Here is a 22,090-nt window from a genome sequence, read left to right as displayed (position 1 = left end):
AAATTAAGGAATTAATCTCATTCACAACTGCACCAAAAACCATAAGATACCTAGGAATAAACCTAACCAAAGAGTTAAAGGATCTGTACTCTAGAAACTACAGAATACTTATGTAAGAAATTGAGGAAGACACAAGAGATGGAAAAACATTCCATGCTGATGGATTGGAAGAATAAACATTGTGAAAATGTCTATGCTCTCCAGAGCAATCTACATATTCAGTGCAATCCTTATCAAAATACCATCGACATTTTTCACAGAGCTGGAACAATCCTAAAATTTGTATGGAACCAGAAAAGACCCCAAATCGCCAGGAGAATGCTGAAAAAGAAAACCAAATCTGACAACAGTGCCTGACTTGAAGCTGTATTACAAAGCTGTCATCATCAAGACAGTATGGTACTGGCACAAAAACCGACACACAGATCAATGGAACAGAATAGAAAACCCAGGAATGGACCCTCAACTCTATAGTCAACTAATCTTAGACAAAGAAACAAAGTATATTCAATGGATAAAGGGCAGTCTCTTCAACATATGGTTTTGGAAAGATTGGACAACCACATGTAGAAGAATGAGAGTGGGCCATTTTCTCACACCATACAGAAATGTAAATACAAAATGGATGAAAAACCTAAAGGTGAGGCAGGAATCAATCAAAATCCTAGAGAACACAGACAGCAACCTCTTCAACCTCGGCCACAGTAACTTCTTGTTAGACACCTCTCAAAAGGCAGGAGAAATAAAAACAGAAATGAACTGCTGGGACTTCAAGATAAGACCTTCTGCACTTCAAAGGAAATAATCAATAAAACTAAAAGGCAACCTATGGAATGGCAGAAGATATTTGAAAATGACCTATCAGATAAAAGGCTGGTATCTGATCCAAAAAGAACTTATCAAACTCAACACCTAAAAAACAAAGAATCCCATCAAGAAATGTGCAGAAGACATGAACAGACATTTCTCCAGGATGACATACAAATGGCCAACAGACACGTGAAAAAATGTGCCACATCACTTGGCTTCAGGGAAACACAAACCAAAACCACAATGAGATAACACTTCACACCAGTCAGAATGGGTAAAATTAACAAGGCAGGGAACAACAAATGTTGGTGAGGAAGTGGAGAAAGGGGAACTCTTCTACACTGTTGGTGGGAATGCAAACTGGTACAGCCACTCTGGAAAACAGTATGGAGTTTCCTCAAAATTTAAAAATAGAGCTACCCTAGGACCCAGAAATTGCACTGCTGGGTATTTACCCCAAAGATACAGATGTTTTGGTTTGAAGGGGCACCTGCACCCCAATGTTTATTGCATCAATGTCCACAATAGCCAAACTATGGGAAGAGCCCAGATGTCCATCAACAGATGAATGGATAAGAAGATGTGGTATATAAAATATGTGACAGATATATATATATTTAAAATTTAAATATATATTTTATATGTATATAAAATATGTGATCTATATATATATATGTGTGTGTGTGTGGAATTTTACTCAGCCATCAGAAAGGATGAATACTTAACATTTACATCCCTGTGGATGGAACTGGAGGGTATTATGTTGAACGAAATAAGTCATTCAGAGAAAGACAATTATCATATGGTTTCACTCATATGTAGAATATAAGCAACGGTGCAAAGGATCACAGGGGAGGGGAGGAAAAATTGAATGGGAAGTCATCAGAGAGGGAGAAAAACCGTGAAAGACTCAACCATTGGGAATAAACTGAGGGTTGCTGGAGGGGAGGTGGGTGGGGGGATGGAATATTTTGGTGATGGACATTAAGGAGAGCATGTGATGTGATGAACACTGGGCATTATACACAACTGATGAATTATTGAACTCTACATCTGAAACTAATGATGTGCTTAATATGTTACTCAATTGAATTTAAATTTAAAAAATAAAAATTAAAATAAATGACTTACTGAATTTCTTGGATGAGTTTCCCTTTGAGATGAGTCCCTTGGTTACTCAAAAGAGCCAAGGGAATTTTTCATGTGGAGAACACATGTTCTGATAAACCTTTAGCAACAATTGTGGCCATGGCACTTTTATAAGACAAAATTTCAAGCCAGTGAGAAAACATATAAGAACATATTATAACTATGAGATTTAGGGAGTGTATATATAATCTGATTGCGAATGAAGAAAGGCTCTCAAACATCTATATTAAGACTCCATAGGTACATGTTGTGAATCTTCAGTTGAAAACCACTGCCCCAGAATATATTGGATTTAAATTAAAGAAATACAGTTGTGACCAAGTAACAATTTTAAAAAGTAATTGACATTATGACTCATAACATTGTTGTCTAACATAAGTCAAAAACATCACCATGACTGGTATGAATAGAAACATGTCATGAACATTGAAAACTTTTTAGGAAGTCTACATATTTTTAAAAATATTCATGTTAACATTCTACCCATACAAATTTAATCTGGGAAAGGTTAAGCAAAGTTCCTCATGCAACTTACATGATATAAAATAAATTTAATTATTTTTAGTACTTTTATTTTTACAAGATGAAAAAGCAAATACTTTATAATTTTCTAAAGGTTGTCTGAGAAACTCCAATGACAAATTGAGATTAAAATACATCATTTAGGGGGCACCTGTGTGGCTCAGTTGATTGTGCATCTGACTCTTGATCAGATCTCTCATGACTCAGGTCATGATCTCAGTGTTGTAAGACTGAGCTGGGCATGGAGCCTGCTTAAGATTCTCTCTCTCCCACTCTCTCTGCTGCTCCCCCCAATCACATGCACACTCTCTCTCTCTAAAAAAAAAAAATACATCATTCAGGATTTGATTTTGGGAAGACAATATATCAAAATTTGTTAGGAGGTGGGAACAGAGATTTAAATAAGATCATAGGTCACTATGAGAAAAAATATTTGGCTACCTAATTAAACAAAGTGACAAAATATTTTATAAGTAAGTATGTCAGGTAATATAATTGTAAAAAAACACAAAAGACAAAAACAAACTGAGGTTTCTAGAAGGGAGGGGGTTGGGGGGATGGGTTAGCCTGGTGATAAGTATTAAAGAGGGCATGTTCTGCATGCAGCACTGGGTGTTATGCACAATGAATCGTGGAACACTACATCAAAAACTAATGATGTGTGGTGATTAACATAACAATAAAAACACAAAAGAACACAAAATCCTTAGCTTTTAAAAGTGCAAAGACTTGGTTCTCTTAAAGAATCAAGGACCTGATAAAGTTAACATAAAGCACAGAAAATTATTCTGATAGGACACAGAATTGTTGCCCTCTAAGCAGATCACTCAGAAGGTAAAAGAAAAACTTTTATAACATCTTATTAAAAATAAACTAATAATCTATATGTTGGCTAACTGAACATAGTAATAATTTAAAAAAAAAGAATTTGAAGACTGCATTACCAAAGGGCTTTCCAAATAAAGGATTAAGTTCCTGGCTTCAAACAATCAAACAAGCAAACAATAATCCAAGAAAAATGTATAATTTTAACAGACAGAAAACCAAATTTTGGCTTTGGAATAGTATACTATTTGATAATAAAAGTTACTTTTTTTTTGCTTTTAATCTTATAAACAAACCCCATCAAATTATATACAGTTTGAACCATGAGTATTAAAATTACTTTTTTATGAAACTTCTACTTTCCATACCATTCAGTTTCTGTTCCTCATTTTCCTCCTTCTTGTTGTGGAACAATAAGTCATTTTACTTTAGGACAAAATTACTCTCCTTTTCTTTAATAAAAGCACATCTTTTGGGCGCCTCGGTGGCTCAGTCAGTTAAGCATCATACTCTTGGTTTTGACTCAGGTCATGATCTCGGGGTCCTGGGATCCAGCCCTGCATCAGGATCCACACTCAGGGGCAGTCTGTTTGAGATTCTTTCCCTCCCTCTCCCTTTGCCCCACCCCTGCTTGCGCTCTCTCTCTAAAATAAATAAATAAATCCTTTTAAATCACATCTTGTATAACCTACATACTTAAATTAGCATAAGACTAAGGTTTAAGTTACCAGAAATATCTTGGAAACTGTCCTTAAGCTTATATATATATTTTTCTAATTGGTCAATTGTACCTCTTTACTATACCAAATATAGTAAAGATCAGAAAAAAAATGTGTAAGAAATAAAGGAAGAATAGGTGAAGATTATTTTTATATTTTATTGAGGTATAATTGACATACACTGTTATATTAGTTTCAACTAATGAATCAACAATACTATGTATTACTCAGGTCATCAAGATAAATGTACCCTTTTTTAAATTTTAGATAAAAGTACTCTTAATCCATTCTATTTCACCCATCCCTCCACCCACCTCCTCTCTGGCAAAAAAACAGTTTATTCTCTATATTTAAAAGTCTCTGTCTTTTGTTTGTCCTTTTTATATGTTCATTTGTTTGTTTCTTAAATTCCACATGAATGAAATCATATGGTATTTGTCTTTCTCTGACTGACTTATTTCACTTAACATTATACCCTCTAGGCTCATCCATGTTGTTGTAAATGATAAGATCTCATTCTTTTTTTTTTTATGGCTGAGTATCACAAGCCCAGATTTCAAGACATACCACAAAGCTGTAGTAATCAAAACGGAGAGGAAAACCAAGAAACAGACTCTTAACTATAGAAAACAAACTGATGGTTACCAGAAGAGAGGTGGGTGGGGGATGGGTTAAGTAGATGATGGGGATTACGGAGTGCACTTGTTGTGATGAGCACCAGGTGTTGTATGGAGTGTTGAATCACTCTAACACATACCAGAAACTAATATTGCACTGTATGTTAACTAACTGGAATTTAAATAAAAACATAAAAAAATCAGTATGGTACTGGCACAAAAATAGACACAAAGATCAATGAAACAGAATAGAGAGCCCAGAAGTAAACTCACACTTATAGGGCCAATTATGACAAAAATTGCAAGAATATACAATGGAGCTAAGACACCACCTTCAATAAATGGTGCTTAGAAAACTGAATAGCTACATTTCAAATGATGAAACTAGACCACCTTTTAACACAATACACAAAAATAAACTCAAAACGGATTACAGACTTAAATGTGAAACCTGAAACCATTAAATTCTTAGAAGAAAACATGAAGTAAGCTCTTAGCCATCAGCTGTAAAAATATTTTTCTAGATATGTTTCCTCAGGCAAAGGGAAACAAAAGGAAAATTAAACTACTGGGACACCAAAATAAAAAGCTTTTGCATAGCAAAGGAATCCATCAACAAAACAAAAGGGCAACCTACTGAATGGGAGAAGTTATTTGCAAATGATATATCTAGTAAGGGGTTAATGTCCTAAATATTTAGAGAACTTATACAATTCAACACACACACACACACACACACACACACACACACACACACACACCTCAAGCAATCAAATAATCCAATTAAAATGGGCAGGGAACCTGAATAGACAGTTTTCGAAGATGGACATACAAATGCCCATCAGACACATGAAAAGATACTCACCATCACTAATGAGGAAATGCAAATCAAAACCACAATGAGATATCATTTGACACCTGTCAGAATGGCTAAAATAAGAAATGCAAGAACTAAATGTTGATGAGGATGTGTTGAGAAAAGAAGCCTTGTGCACTGTTGGTGGGAATGCAAATTAGTGCAATAATTGTGGAAAACAGATTGGAAGTTCTTCAAAAAATTAAAAATAGAACTACCGCATATCCAGTACTGGGTATTTACCCAAAGACAATAAAAACACAAATTCAAAAAGATATATGTACTCTTATGTTTATTGCAGTATTATTTACAATAGCCCAAATTTGGAAGAAATCCTAGTATTCATCAATAGATAAGTGGGTAAAAAGATGTGGTATATAAATATATATACAGGTGAGGCTTATGTTTAAAAATAAGTTAACATATTATAAAGCATAATTACTGTTGAATAAAGTTTTCAGAATAATGAGACAATTTTGTATAAATGCACAGTTACATAAATAATATTAAACATCTAATAGATATGATGCCAGCTTATCTAATCAGTAAATCTACATAAGCTCAAGAAGAACACACTCAAGTAGAATAAAATTGCATTACTGTATTATACTTAAACTTGATAACCCAGAAGACATGGATATTTTTATAAAACAACATTATCAGTCTTTTTTTTTGCCGAAGATTTACATAAATCACATGAACCAGCAAATTTAAAAGATCAGCAACTTAGTGTAGACTGCTATATGCAGAAGAGGTTATATACAAACCTAATGGTAACAATATATCACAACCCACTAATAAATGTGCAAAGAAAAGAGAGAAAGAAATCCAAATACATCACTAAAGAAAATCAGCAGTGAAAGAAAAATAAGAAAGGATCAGAAAAAATCTTCAGAAACGAGCACAAAAAACTAAAATGATAAAATAAATACATATTTTTCAATAATTACTTTGAATGTAAATGGATTAAATGCTCCAGTCAAAGAATATAGGATGAGGGCGCCTGGGTGGCTCCAGTTGGTTAGGCAACTGCCTTCAGCTCGGGTCATGATCCCGGGATCTTGGGATCCAGTCCCGCATCGGGCTCCCCTGCTCTGCGGGGAGCCTGCTTCTCTCTCTGCCTCTGCCTGCCACTCTCCCTGCCTATGTACTCTCTCAGTCAAATAAATAAGTAAAATCTTTTTTTAAAAAAGAAAATAGGGTGACAGAATGGATTAAAAAAAAAAAAGACTCATCTCTATGCTGCCTACAACTCGTTTCAGACCTAAAGACACCTGCAGATTGAAAGTGAGGGGATGGAGAAACACCTGTCATGCAAATGGATGTTAAAAGAAAGCTGAGTAGCAAACTTATATCAAACAAAGTAGACTTTATTTTTTAAGTTTTTATTTGAATTCCAGTTAGTTAACATACAATGTAATATTAGTTTCAGGTGTACAATATAGAGATTCAACACTTCCATACAACATTCTGTGATCATCACAAGTGCACTCTTTAATCCTGATCACCTATTGAACCTATCTCCCCACCCACCTCCCATCTGGTCACCATCAATTTGCTTTCTAAGGTTAAGAGTATGTTTCTTTGTTTGTCTCTCTCTTTTTGTCCCTTTGCTCATTTGTTTTGTTTCTTAATTGCCACATATCAGTGAAATCATATGGTATTTGTCTTTCTCTGACTGACTTATTTCACTTAGCATAACAATTTCTAGCTTCATCATGTACTTGCAAATGGCAAAATTTCATTTTTTATATGGCCGAGTAATATTCCATCATATATATATATACCACATCTTTATCCATTCATCATTCCATGGACACTTGGGCTGTTCCCATAATTTGGCTATTGGAGATAATGTTGCTATAAATATTGGGGTGCATATATCCCTTTGAATTAGTATTTTTGTATTCTTTGAGGAAAATTCCAAGCAGTGCAGTTACTGGATTATAGGGTAGTTCTATTGTTAACTTTTTGAGGAACCTCCATACTATTTACCACAGTGGCTACACCAGTTTGCATTCCCACCAACATTGCAAGAGGGTTTCCCTTTCTCCACTTCCTCACCAACATTGGTTGTTTCTTGTGCTGTTGATTTTAGCCATTTTGGCAGGTGTGAGGTGATATGTTCTTGCAGTTTTGATTTGCATTTCCCTGATGATAAGGGGCATTGAGCATCTTTTCTTGTGTCTGTTGGCCATCTGTATGTCGTCTTTGGAGAAATATCTGTTGATGTCTTCTGCCCATTTCTTAATTGGGTTATTTGTTGTTTTGGGTGTTGAGTTTTCTAAATTCTTTATATGTTGTAGAGACTAGTCCTTTCTTGGATTTGTCATTTGCAAATATCTTTCTGCATTCTATAGGACTGTTTCCGGGATTTAAGCCTCACTGGGTGCAAGAACTCACAAAATTCAGCCCCTCTCATTTTCCCAGCCAATGGCTATGGGGAAATGTTCTCCTTGTGCATTCCCCTGTGTGCTCCCTCCTCATTCTCTCACGCTTCATTGTGACCACAGCTCCCTCCTCTTTGCAGCATCCACAATCCTTTTCTCAACTAAACCATGTCTCCAAACTTTCTACCTTCTTTGATATGGCCTCTTCTCTCCCTGTGGTTGTTCTGTTAGGCTTCAGATTGATTTCTAGGGTATTTAGGATGACTGATAGTAATCTAGTTGTATTATTGGGACCAGGTGAGTCTAGGATTCTATTCCACCACCATCTTCTTGGGTCAAAGAAAGTAGATCTTAAAACAAAGATTGTGAGAAGAGACAAAAAAGAACACTATATAATAATAAAGGGGATATTCCAACAAGAAGATATAACAATTGTAAATATTTACGCACCCTACATAGGAGCACCAAAATACATAAAACAGTTATAACAAACATAAAGTATCTAATTGATAATTATACAATGATAACAGGGGACTTTAACACCCCACTTACATCAATGGACAGATCATTTAAACAGAAAATCAAGAAGGAAACAATAGCTTTGAATGGCACACTGGACCAGATGGATTTAGCAGATATATTCAGAACATGCCATCCTAAAGCAGCAGAATACACATTCTTTTCAAGTGCACATGGAACATTCTCCAGAATAGGTCACATAGTAGCCTACAAAACAAGCCTCAACAAATTCAAGAAAATCATACCACACATCTCTTCTAACCATAAAGCTATGAAACTAGAAGTCAACCACAAGAAAAAGATTGGAAAGAGCACAAATATATGGAGGTTAAAGAACATGCTACTCAACAATGAATGGGTCAACCAGAAAGTCAAAGAAGTAATAAAAAAAAGTACAAAGAAACAAATGAAAATGAAAATACAATGGCCCAAAACCTTTGGGATGCAGCAAAGGTGGTCCTAAGAGGGAAGTATATAGTAATACAGGCCTAACTTAAGATACAAGAAAAATCTCAAATGAACAACCTACACTTACACCTAAGGGAATTGGAAAAAGAACAACAAACAAAAGCTAAAACCAGCAGAAGGAAGTAAAAAATAAAGATTAAAGCAGAAATAAATGACATAGACAAGAAAAAAAACTAACAGAACAGATCAATGGAACTAGGAGCTAGTTTTTTGAAAAAATTAATAAAATTGATAAGCCTCTACCCAGATTTATCAAAAAGAAAAGAGAAAGGATTCAGATAAAATCACAAATGAGAGATGAGAAATAACCAACACCACAGAAATACAAACAATTATAAGAGAATATTATGATAACAAACTGGACTACCTGGAAGAAATTGATAAATTCCTAGAAACATATAAACTACCAAAACTGAAACAGAAAGAAATAGAAAACTTGAACAGACCTATAACTGGCAACAAAATTGTATCTGTAATAAAAACAAAACAAAACAAAAAACCTTGCAACAAACAAAAGTCCAGGGCCAGATGGCTTCACAGGTGAATTATACCAAACATTTAAAGAAGAGTTAATACCTATTCTTCTCAAACTATTCCAAAAAACTGAAAAGGAAGGGAAACTTACAAATTCATTCTATGAGGCCAGCATTACCCTGAAACCAAAACTAGATAAACACAACACTAAAAAAAGAACAGGCCAATATCCCAGATGAACATAGATGCAAAAATTATCAATAACATACTAGCAAACTGAATCCAACAACACATTAAAAAAATCATTCATCACAATGAAGTGGGATTTATTCCTGGTCTGCAAATTCAATATTCACAAATCAATCAACATGATACATACATTAATAAAGGAAAGGATAAGAACCATATGATCATTTCAATAGATGCAGAAAAAGTATTTGACAAAGTTTAACATCCATTCATGTTAAAAACCCTCATCACAGTGGGATTAGAGGGCACATACCTCAACATAATAAGAGCCATGGAAAACCCATGGCTAATATCATCCTCAGTGGGGAAAAACTGAGTGTTTCCCCTATAGTCAGGAACAAGATAAGGATGTCCACCCTCACTACTTTTATTTAACATAGTACTGTAAGGCCTAGCCTCAGCAATCAGACAACAAAAAGAAATAAAAGGCATCCAAGTTGGCAAGGAAGAAGTAAAACTTTTCCTATTTGCAAATGACATGACACTCTATATAGAAAACCTGAAAGATTCCAACAACAACAAAAAAAAACAAAAAACAAAACAAAACAAAAAAAAACAACTGGTAGAACTGATAAACAAATTCAGTAAGGTTGCAGGATGCAAAATCAACATACAGAAATCTGTTGCACTTCTATATACCAATAATGAAGCAGCAGAAAGAGAAATTAAGGAATCAATCCCATTTACAATCACACCAAAAACAATAAGATACCTAAGAATAAACCTAACCAAAGAGGTGGAAGACCTGTACTCTGAAAATTATTTTCCAGTGAGGGAAAAATTATAAAACACTGATGAAAGAAACTGAAGATGAAGGATAGAAATGGAAAGACATTCCATGCTCATGGATTGGAAGAACAAACTTTGTTAAAATGTCTATACTATCCAAGGCAATCTACACATTTAATGTAATCCCTATCAAAATACCAACAGCATTTTTCACAGACCTATAACAAACCATCCCAAATTTGTATGAAACCACAAAAGACCTCAAGTAGCCAAAGCAACCTTGAAAAAGAAAAAGAAAAGCTGGAGGCATCACAATTCTGGACTTCAAATTATACTACAAAGCCACAGTACTCAAAATTGTATGGTACTGGCACAAAAACAGACATATATATCAATGGAATAGAATAGAAAATCCAGAAATGAACCCACAACTGCATGGTCAATTAATCTTCAACAAATCAGCGAAGAATATCCAGTGGGAAAAAGTTTCCTCAAATATTTGGTGTTGGGAAACCTGGACAGCAACATACAAAAGAATGAAACTGGGCCACTTTCTTACACCATCACAAAGATAAACTAAAAATCGATTAAAATCTAAATGTGAGACCTTAAACCATAAAAATCTTAGAAGAGAACACAGGCAATAACTTCTTTAACATAGTCAATAGCAACTTCTTTCTAGGTTTCCCTAAGGCAAGGGAAGCAAAAGTAAATATAAACTAGTGGGACTTCATCAAAATTAAAAGCTTCTGCACAGCAAAGGAAATAACAAAACTAAAATGCAACCTACGGCATGGGAGAAGATATTTGCAAATGATGTATCTGATAAAGGGTTAGTATTCAAAATATATAAGAAAAATTTACAAAACTGAACACCCTAAAAACTAAGAATCTACTTTAAAGGATATTTGAAGTAGAAATAGTTAAAAACACCAACTACCAAATTATCTGCCATTTTAAATGATCAATGACATCTATTTTGAGCACATTTTGGCATTTCATAGGCCTAAATTTGGAAAACTTTTTACTTTTTACTATCTTCATGAAACTTCTGAAAGCCAGATGGTATTAGATAGATGACCAATGTTGTAATAACATCTATTTGAAATTTTTATATTACTAACTGTAATTGGAAAATACTAGGCGTGTTTCAAAATTGCCATTGTGCTTTTATCCAGATGTTGTCAACCAAAGACACTTAGGAAAAACCAAACACTTGGCTATAAAACAAAATTAACTTCTTTCTCTGTTGTTTCAATTTTATTTTATTTCCATTTTTTGGAAGAATCCTCAATGATTTTTTGTAAATCCAGGTACCACTTTATCTTTGAGGACTTTTTGTCCCCAAAGAGATCTGAAGTCTTGAAGGACAATCAGGGTCACTTTGCAAAAAAATCCTGTGAGCAGTGAGTTTTTACAATACTCAGTAGATTTAAGCAGTGAAAAGGACTATCCAATGCCTACTATAAAAATTGAATAAAATATAAGTCAACCAAATTTTTAGGGTCTCATCTAAAAACTCAGTGTTGTAGACAGTCTTCTAAAAATGGACTATAACATGCTCTAAAATACGTAAGATTAATCAGCAAGATTACATAAACAACAGTGACATACCCAAGTGGGAAAGTGAGTCCTCTAATAACAAAAAGAGAAAAATAAGTTTTACTTAATCAACACTTTGAAAAGTGAGACAATAAAAAAATCTATGACATCTTTTTCTCTTATGTCATGGCATCTGATACAATTTTTATTGATACTATTGATAATTAAAAATAAAATAATAATTAGCTCTAAGAAGTACAGGAACATAAGGTAATTTTACAGGGAAAAATATTAAATTTCTTAGAAACACCAAGTGCTAAATATAGTATTAACTAGAATGCCAACATGAATTGAGAGGAAAAAAGTACTCACTCCGTCCAGTAGCACATAATCTAAAATTGGAACTAGCCTAGAATAAACTGCTGCTCTATTAACTGAGTCATTGCCTGTGGAATTTCCATTTCAGCTCTCTATTTTGGCTGATTTCCTCATAAACAGACATGTGACCAGCTACTTTCTTCCACATCCAGTGTAATGTAGTCTCACACTGACTGCAACATAAACAGGAAAGGGAAATAGGTCCTGATAAAGATTAATAATTTCTTGGTTTTATCCCAAAATTAGAATGCTTGAAGAGTTGAAATGTCTTTGTTTTTGCTACCATTTGTAGTTATTTTGCATCTTGAAAACTGTTGCTTGTCACTAGAGTTTTATTTTGCCATGGTGCACTTTGTTCCCCTTTCCAAATGTATTAAGCTACCTATATTTAATTCAGAATCTTAAATGCTTGCTTGATGATTACCCTGGCACTTACCACATGATTGGTGAATTCTCAGGATTCTCCATGCAGAATTCCAGTTCTCAGTCCTAAATATCACATTAAATTTAAATACCCTTCTTTTCAACTAGTGTACTTGCATGAAATAATTACTTTCTAATTAAAGTCTGTGTTTTTTTTCAGAAAATTAAGTTTTCTTTTGCGTCTAATATGAGGAAATTTTATTTAGCTTAATGCCATTTATTTGCATGCTAATTCATTTGAAAATATACAATTTCAAGATATCACTTTCAGATATGTGTATGTGTACATTGATGAACACTGACTATATCCAGAATTCTAATCTAGAATAACATAAGCAAAATTTAAAATTTATTTCCCAAAGGATTTTGCTGTGATTATTTAAACTACCATTCAAAGTTCTGTGCAAATTTTAATTTAGGATAGTTTACCCTAATTGCTGCATCCCAGATTAAATTTTAGATTCTTCAAATTTTTTGAAACACTTTTTGATGATATGTGCTTTGAGTTTTTCCTCATTGCTATAATTCACATTCTGAGAATGGCAACTGCTATTCTATTTAAATCTGTATTATTCCAAAATGTAAACATTTAGAACTTGATTATATATTATTTTGATTACCTAATGATTTCTTTGTCTATATCTTAATGTGTATGAGCACAAAGACAGAACTTTCAAATATGTGCTCAAAAGTACTTGTTTAAGTGAACTGATTAAATATACTTTTGTGTTATAATTTATAGTGTTTCACACAGAGTAAGGACTCAGTAATTGTCAGCTGCTTAATAAGGTAGTAACAAGAGATATTCCCAAGGGATTCACATCTTACTAGTGGTCTTAAGAATCACTGACTACCCTCCACGGTTAGGATTATTTCAACTAGTTTTTAAATGTCTTATTCATTCTCTCCTTATTCACCTTTATTAATATTTGCTTATGTTGAAAACAAAAAACATGGAAGAAAGAAATCCAACAAAATGCGAACAATGTGATAGGAAACTATTTTATGATGGAAATATTTTAAAATATAACTTACTTAATATCACTTTTTCTTTGGACTCCATTCCTTCTGAGTTATCACCAATAGTGGTAAGGGTAACAATAAAAAGGACAAAATATTTTGGGATAATAGAGGATGTTATCCTGTGACTGAGTTCTCATACCGTATGAGTCAATGACATAGGGGGTTATTAGGAAAGAGCCCCAAAGATCACATGGAAGTTAGTTTTAGACAATCCTAGTCCTGTCTCTTCCAGTCTGAGAAAAATGCAGGTAAAACTTAATCTAACAAGGTTTATATTGAGGAAATATTGATATGGATGACTAAACAGCATCTCCCAAATTATAGAGAAATGATTTATTATATTACTAAATACCATAAAGCATCTGTGGAATATCCAAAGTAGGGAAGAGATTATGGTATAATCCACAATATGTATAGTTTACAGTAGAGTAGGTAACTATAATTTATCACTTCCTAATGAATTAAACATGCCTTAATCATCTTTCCATAGATACTCCTGAAAAGATTTCAATACCCTTCTTGTTCATGATAATGAAATGTAATTTTTTACAGTCTCCAAGAAATCCCTAGTCATTTCTGATCTTGCTTTCTAAGATTTATTTATTTTAGAGAGTGAGAGAGTGCAAGCAGGGAGGAGGGTAGATGGAGAGGGAGAGAGAAAATCTCCAGCAGACTCCCTGCTGAGCACATGGAACCTGACGTGGGGCTCCATCTCATGACACTGAGATCATGACCTGAACAAAATCAAGAGTCAGTCAGTTAACCAACTGAGACACCCAAGCACCCCATCTTGCTTTCTTTTTCTGATGGGTGTCTCATATATTCAATGAGTCACCAAGTTATATTTTTTCCTCAATTTGGGAATATCTGTAATTAATCTCACTTCCTGTCATGATTTCTCTTCAGGTCCTCATCACAGCACCCTGAAATTATTTTACAATAGACTCCTAAATGATTTTATCTCCCCCCCATCAAATCTACATTATATATTTCTACTATATTAAACTTTCTATTTATTTATCACTTGATTTCCTTTCTTAAATATCTTCACTGGGTCTTAACCATGCCCATAATAAAGTCCTATCCACTATGACTGATCTTCATAGCTCTTTAGAGTTAGGCTCCATACTGGCAGTCTAACCCTAACACCCAGAACTTACCAAACATGAGCCCTGAACTAGATTGTCTTTCCCAGTGTTGTGTGGCCTATTCCATTTCAAATCTTTCTTGTGCTTTTCTCCCTGGCTAGAATTCATCTACTCTCTTTTCAACATAACTAAATCTAACCATCCATTAAAGCATAGATACTGCCCCTCCTTTTCCTCCAAGCCATTAACTTGGTGTCTGAAATCATGTGTCCTGGTATTGTTTAGTTGTGAAATATTTAATATGTGAATTCCTATGTCCTTTCCAAAATTGAGATATGGCTTACATTTTACTACTCTTATCTATATTCCTAGTACTCTACCTTGTATTTTTTATGTAGTCAGTAAATTAACTTGAAATATACTGTGAGGTTCATAGCTTAACTGTTACCAAAGGCCCAGATCTGACAAATATAAAAATTCATTTGTAGTATGTGTTTTGCTCTTAGATGTCGTTGTGTTCTGACAAAGAGTTTAGATAATCTGTTCTCTAAGTCCCCAACACATTTTTTTTTAATTGCCAAGAAAATCTTTTGTTCAAAAGCAATATATACACAAATTTCAGTTCAGCCTTATATTTTAATTAGCACATATTTTGAGTGAATTACATCTAGATTATCATCAAGTGTATCTGTTTGGTATCAATAATTACTAAGGGATTATGAGTATTCCCAAAAAGGGAGTTAATCAATGTTTTATCTGGAATCAAAGAATAGTCATGAATACCCTGTTATACCAAGTCTTCTTTTAATCCACAAAGAAAAGTGATCCTCATATTCTATCAAGTTTCACTTCTACTAAAGACTTTGAATTATGCAATACTATAATGAAATAATGGTAAAAAAAAGATTAACATTTTAACTCATGATGAATATGTTCAACAGAGTTCCCTGGATGCAAACCTTTCTGCAAAGCATTTTGTTACTGTTTACAATTGGCAAAATCTTCATAAACCAAGGATTTAAGAGGCATTGTGAGGCAAATGAGAAAACATTGAGTCATGTCCCATTATTTTTTTTAAAATGGCATATTTAAGCCAACACTAACAGAAATGTAGCCATTATGTTTGTAGTCACTTCTGACTATAATGTCACGCCATTTCCACCATCATACTGGGAAAATGGTATTGAAAAAGAAATTTTTTGAACAAATTGATTGAAAGAAACTGTGAGACCACAAAAAATTACAAGATATTTTAGCTTCAAGAAGTAAAATTTGTCCATTGAAAATTCCACATAGGGGCTCCTGGTGGCTCAGTGGGTTAAGCATCTGCCTTCAGCTCAGGTCATGATCTCCAGGTCCTGGGATGGAGCCTGGTGTTGGGCTTCCTGCTCAGCAGGAAGTCTGCTCCTCTCCCTCTCTCTCTCTTGTTTTTTTCTCTCTCTCTCCCTCTGCCCCTCCCCACTACTTGTTCTCTCTCAAATAAATAAAATCTTTTAAAAAAAGGAAAATTCCACAGAATATAATAGCTCTAATGGTAGGGCAGAAGATTGAGGGATTAAAGAAACAAAGTGAAATAATTTATGGTTATATATATTAACAGATGCCTATAACCTGCATGTTTACCTCAGGCCTCATATTCCTATCTGTAGGAAAAGAAAAAAAAATCTATTTAAGAGGACTTAACTAATGACAACACATTTCCAAAATGGGCTTAAAATTTTTCCAAAGTGCTGAGAGAGAACTGTTAAATGGTTAGAAACAATCATACTCTGACCACTCTTTTGAGTTACAAATTTATGTATATACCTCTTGCTTTTTCACTGAATGAGCACAACCAATTTAAAAACCAGATAGTACAGTTGCATTTCAAAGTGGCAAATTATAAAGTGCACTACTAAAGTGCTCTGTCATCCACAAACATCTACATGCAAGCAGTAATGGGTTAGAATGTTTCAGAGCAACTAAGAGTGTTTGCTAGCAGAACAACATGGTGAAAAAAATTAGAAAAGTAAAAGAACATGTCTTATGAAAACCTTACATAAAAATATCCCCATTATCATTTTATTTATATGGAAACACACTGACATCTAAATCCAGAAAATAATTTTGTACTGCATACTCAGACTTGCAGTAAATACTGTGACTAAAAAATGGGCCATGATGGGAATGGCTGAGAGATGGTGACCATGAAAATGACCTAATTAAAATTTAAAAAGAAGAGATCATGACATTGATACGCACAAGTTAGAGAACTGGTTGGAGAAAGAGCAGAGCAGGCAGAAGGGAAAAAACATCAATTACAGTGGAACAGAAAAAGTGGTTATAAACAAAAGCAATCATGAAACTCAGAAGAATAAAATGGAAATTGATATATATATGTATATATATAATAAATATAAAATTCATTTATAATGTGAGTTAGGTAAATTTTAGTTTTTAATATAAGTTATAGTTAAAACTTTGCCACAACTATCTCACAATACTGTGAGGCTCAAATATAAGTTGTGAAAGTGCTACATAAACTATAAAATGCTATATTCATGTAAGACAAACAATATTTACTCAAAATGCAAATGAAACCTCTCATTCCAACTCAGGGAGAAGGCAAGTAATGAGCTCTCTGGGACACAGAGGGTGAAAATGTCACTCTGATCCGTTCTCAGATTTTCTTGGAATCACAGGCTCTATATATTCACTCTATGGGCTGGCTTTGAATGCAGAGCAAAGACAATATAATTCGGACTGATGGATCTGGGGGCAATGTTACAGACGAATTGTATGGAGAAAAATCCTTCTTAATTTGTGGAAGAAAGATATTCCCTTCCTGCTTCTTAACGTTCATAAACCTTTTTGCCTGCACAAATGTCATATTTAATTATACTGATTTCTCCTCTTTGAGGAAGGAATGAGAGGAGCAGGAGAGGTGATAAAAATTCACTAAAACATGCCAAAACACATAACATTCTATGCCCAAAACTAACTCCTAGGATAGAAAAATAAGTCTACAATGCACCAAGTAAACTGAGGCTTACTGATGCTAAATGACTTATATAAGGCCACTTATTCACCACCAAATCAGTATTTCTGGGTCTGAGTCATATCAAAGCTCTGGCACGTTCCACAACACAGCCTTCCATGAAAAGAAGAAGAAGAAGAAGAAGAAGAAGAAGAAGAAGAAGAAGAAGAAGAAGAAGAAGAAGAAGAAGAAGAAGAAAAAGAAGAAGCAGCAGCAGCAGCAGCAGCAGCAGCAGAAGCAGCAGCAGCAGCAGCAGCTAGAAAGATAAGGAGGTAAGCAGAACTAACCCATATTTTTAGCTTTCTTTTTTTAAGCTCTAACACTAGATTTCAGAAATATTTTGACATTCTGTAAAATTTCCATTAAAATTTTAGAGTTAAACACCAGTTCCACATTCTCTGATCATTAACTCTCAATGCATTTTCATTACATTAGAAGCACATGCAATAGTTAATCATGGTAAGATTTCCTAAAATTTTCAAGAAAGAGCACAAAATCATTAAATACAGAGTTAAAAGACCTTAGAAATAATCTACTGAAACCACCTCATTTTATAAATAAAGAAATTAAGGCTCAGATAGGTTAAGTGACTTCCTCAGGGTCACACAACTTGACAGTTCCAGAGTCAAGATTATAAATTAAACATTTAGTCCAGACTAGCCTAAAAATTGAGTGTAATTCATAAGAATAAGCCACGTGGCAAGGAATTAATAGTTAGTTCATACCAAAAATGAGCTGCCAGTCACTGTGATAAGATCTGTTTCTTTCTGAGAACCATGGTTTCCTGCTGGATTGGAGGAGAATCCAAACTGGGTTTCTTCCTCCTGTCCAAAGAAGTCAGAGTCAGGATGTACATTCCATTCTGCTTTGGTTGGCGGCAGTAGTTCTGAGACACTGTTTTCACAAAGGGTGCTTGAAGGAGTCAGAGCATCCGTGTCCACTGTTAGCTTACTGCTGGGGGTCAAAGCTTGGGGCTCTTGACTTGAGTTTTTCATAGTCAAAGAGCCCAGAGATGCCAATGGCCCCACACTTAGACTTGGGACATCATCCATATCTAAGGGACTCTGCTGAAAACCAGAGGCTGTCGTTCCAAAAAAGAGAGAGGTATCCAGACTTTGAGGAAGGTCACTGGTGGCCATCAAGGCCCGAGGGTCCACAGCCTGCCCTAAGGAATTATTATTATTAGCAGGGAGGCTCCCTGCCAGAGTTGAACTCACAGAAGCCACATCAATAGTCAAGATTCCAGAGTTCACCAATGCTGTGTCCAACACTGCAGCAGAACTACTGCCAGGCACATCAGAGAAGAGAGACACTAGCTCTGCATCACTGAGATCACTCTGTCCCTGGCTGGTAAGTTCACTGCTGGGCGTAAGAGAATTCGCAGCTTCCAGCTGAGCTAAGAGATCCTGGCCGAGGTTGTGCCTTTTGGTCATGTGGGTCTTCATGCTGTGCTTGGATGTGAAGAGTTTATTACAAGTAGAGACTGGGCAACGGCTTTTCCAAGTGTCCACGTCCTGCAAGTGTTTCTTGGAGTGAATGTAGAGACTACTGCGAGCAGAGAACCTGGCACAGCAGCCTTCCACAGGGCACACAAAAGGCTTTGTGCCCAGGTGGGTTATGCTGTGGCCTTTCAGATGCTCAGCCCTTGTGAAAGATTTCCCACAGCCTTCCACAGGGCACATGAACCTCCGGTCATCCTCGTGCTTCCTTTTGTGCCTTAAGAGTTTGGACATGCTGGTGAAGTTCCAGCCACAGCCGTCAAAGTCACAAAGGAAAGGTCTCTCACCGGTGTGGCTCCGCAGGTGAATTTTCAGGCGACAAGCCTTGTCGTACTGTTTGCTGCAGCCAGGAAAAGAGCAGGAAAAGAGTTCCTGTTCCCTGAAATGGGCACGGTTATGGGAAAACAGGGCACTCACTGTGATAAACGTCTTCTTGCAGCCAGAAAACGCGCACTGGTACGGCCTCTCAGGCTCGAAATGGCTGCGCTGGTGGGCGCTGAGTTTGGCCTGAGTGGGGAAGCTCTCCTCGCACACCTCGCATTTGAACGAGTTCTCCTGCTCATGGCCCTTCATGTGCGCCTTGAGGTTATACACCGTGGTGAAGCTCTTGCCACAGCCCTCCGCAGGGCAGCCAAAGGGCCGCAGTTTGTCGTGCGACTGCAGGTGCCTCTTGAGCTTGTAGGAGGTGGTGAAAGTCCAGCCACAGCCGCCCAGGGGGCACTTGAAGGGCCGCTGGCCCTGGCTGCTGCTGTGAGTCAGCAGGTGCACCTTCAGCTGGTGCTTCTTGGCGAAGGTTTGTCCGCACTGCGCCTCGGGACACAGGTACAGCACCACGCCCGGGCCTGGGCCCAGCGGCCTGCGGGGACTCTCGGCTGCGGCTCGGCCCTCTGCCTCCTCCTCAGGCGCGGGGGCGGGCGCCGGTTCCGCCGGCTCCGCCAGCAGGAGGTCGGGCGGCAGCTCCGGGCAGTCGCTGGGCTGCGCGGCGTGCGGGACCCCCGCTTGCGGAGCCATCAGACCCCCAGGCTGAGGGGCAGGCGCGACCCCAGGCTCCCAGGCTGGCGGCGGGGGCGTGGCCAGGGTGAGGACACCGTTCTCGAAGCGCAACAGCAGGTTTTGGTTGTGGATGGTGACGGTGCCCGTGAAGGCCGCGGCGGGTCCCAGGCCTGGGGCGGGGATCGGGTTTTCAGCCGGGGATGGGGCGGGGACTGCGGACAGGCAGCGGGGGCCTAGCGCCTGGCGGCCCGCGGGATTCGCGCCATTCTCACCCTGCTGGAGCTGTGGGACCGACTCGGCCTCCTCCCTCCATACAGGCCCTGCGGCCTGGCCGGCGCCCGTGGTCTCCACATCGCCACCCGCCGGGTCCAGCAACACCAGGAAGAAGTCATCGCTGTCGCCGCCGCCGCCGCCGCCAGCGTGATCCGACCTCGGCGCCAACGGGCTCGGGCCCGGGCCCCGTGAGGCCGCTCGGGCCTCCTCGTGCCGCCTCCCGGGCCCGCCATCTTGGGGGCCCCGGAGCAGCAGGAGGCGGCGCGCGGGGACCTGGCCAGCCCGCGGGTCAGGGCCGCCGTGGAACCGGCTGGCGCCCGCGGGGCTGCCAGCACCGCCGCTCTGTCGTGTCCCTCGAGGCGGGAGCAGCCTCGGGCTTTCCATCTCCGCGTCGGTGAGGCTCCACTGGAACCAGAGCCACGGAGGAGGCGCGACCCCGCCCCCTGCCGCGGGCCTGAACACGTTCCTGAAAGGGAAAAAAAAAAAATGTGCAATGCGCAGAAACTGGCCCTATCAGATATTAAAACGTGTTTAACGACACAGTGATTTAAATATTCTGGTACTGGGTCTCTGGGACAGAATAGAAAGCCCAAAGGCAGAGCCTGGTATGCACAAATAAGTTCTACATTCAATATTTGTAGGAAATCAAGGACGTCTTCCCAGATAATGGGGAAATGAAAGTTCACTTGGTAAATGGTGCTGGAATACCTAGCAATCTATCTGCTAAATGCAACTTAAATCTGTACATCACTGTATATACCAAAATAAACACCCTCACCCCCTCCCAGTGGTAAGCATGGTGATTTTTGTAAAAAATTGTTTACTGGATGGCTGCCTGGCTGGATTTATCAATCCAGTGAGAGAAAATTCCTGGGACAATACACTATGTGTCAACATTAAACTACCATAATGCTAGCAAATTATGCTGAAAATGATTTTCTTTTCCTGGGCAAGTTCCATATCCAGAACTGTCTTGAGCAAGGTCCTCAGGAAAATTTTATTTATTTATTTATTTATTGCCTGCTGATACAGAAATTAGAATGAGTAAGAGGTGGGGCCAAAACAGATTACCACTGTTCAGCCTAGAAGTGCAAAGCCTGGAAGATGAAACAATTTATATTGAATCCTGGAAAACCCACCCCACCCCTGGGTTCTTCTAAGAGGGTGCACAACCTAAACCAGCTCTTTGCCATTACACCATGGTAAATTTCATGTCCAGTCCCACAGCATTCCTTAGCTAACTCTAGATTCTCCAGCACATGGAGGTCTCTGGACAGGAGTACCAGTTAAGTGTGATAAGATTAAGCCCTAAGTCACTGTTATGGACTCTGCTGAGAAAAATACACATATGACCGTGTTCAATAGTCCTGGTGTGCCGGCTTGCATTTCAGTGTGGTGACCCAATCTCACTGTAATGGATTTGGCCTGTGATGCCTAATGATTGTGTTAATGATGATGATGATGATCTTCCGACTTGTCTGTCATCTGTGATTTGGGAAATGATATAAATAGAGGGTGAAATATCTAG

General features: G+C 37.4%; 1 protein-coding gene across 1 annotated transcript; it reads right to left on the bottom strand.

Moving 5' to 3' along the window:
• Positions 1 to 5,789: 5,789 nt before the first annotated feature.
• On the bottom strand, positions 5,790 to 21,613 carry LOC112813404 (zinc finger X-linked protein ZXDB). The gene has a single exon (XM_073890153.1). It carries the CDS (start codon positions 20,944 to 20,946, stop codon positions 18,517 to 18,519), a length of 2,430 nt encoding a protein of 809 aa, XP_073746254.1. The 5' UTR covers positions 20,947 to 21,613; the 3' UTR covers positions 5,790 to 18,516.
• Positions 21,614 to 22,090: the final 477 nt, after the last annotated feature.

The sequence above is a fragment of the Callorhinus ursinus genome, unplaced genomic scaffold (assembly GCF_003265705.2).
Source record: "Callorhinus ursinus isolate GAN/ISIS: 27379988/994484 unplaced genomic scaffold, GSC_fseal_2.0 scaffold130, whole genome shotgun sequence".
NCBI classification, from domain to species: Eukaryota; Metazoa; Chordata; class Mammalia; order Carnivora; family Otariidae; genus Callorhinus; species Callorhinus ursinus.
This window is presented reverse-complemented; position numbering and strand designations above follow the sequence as displayed.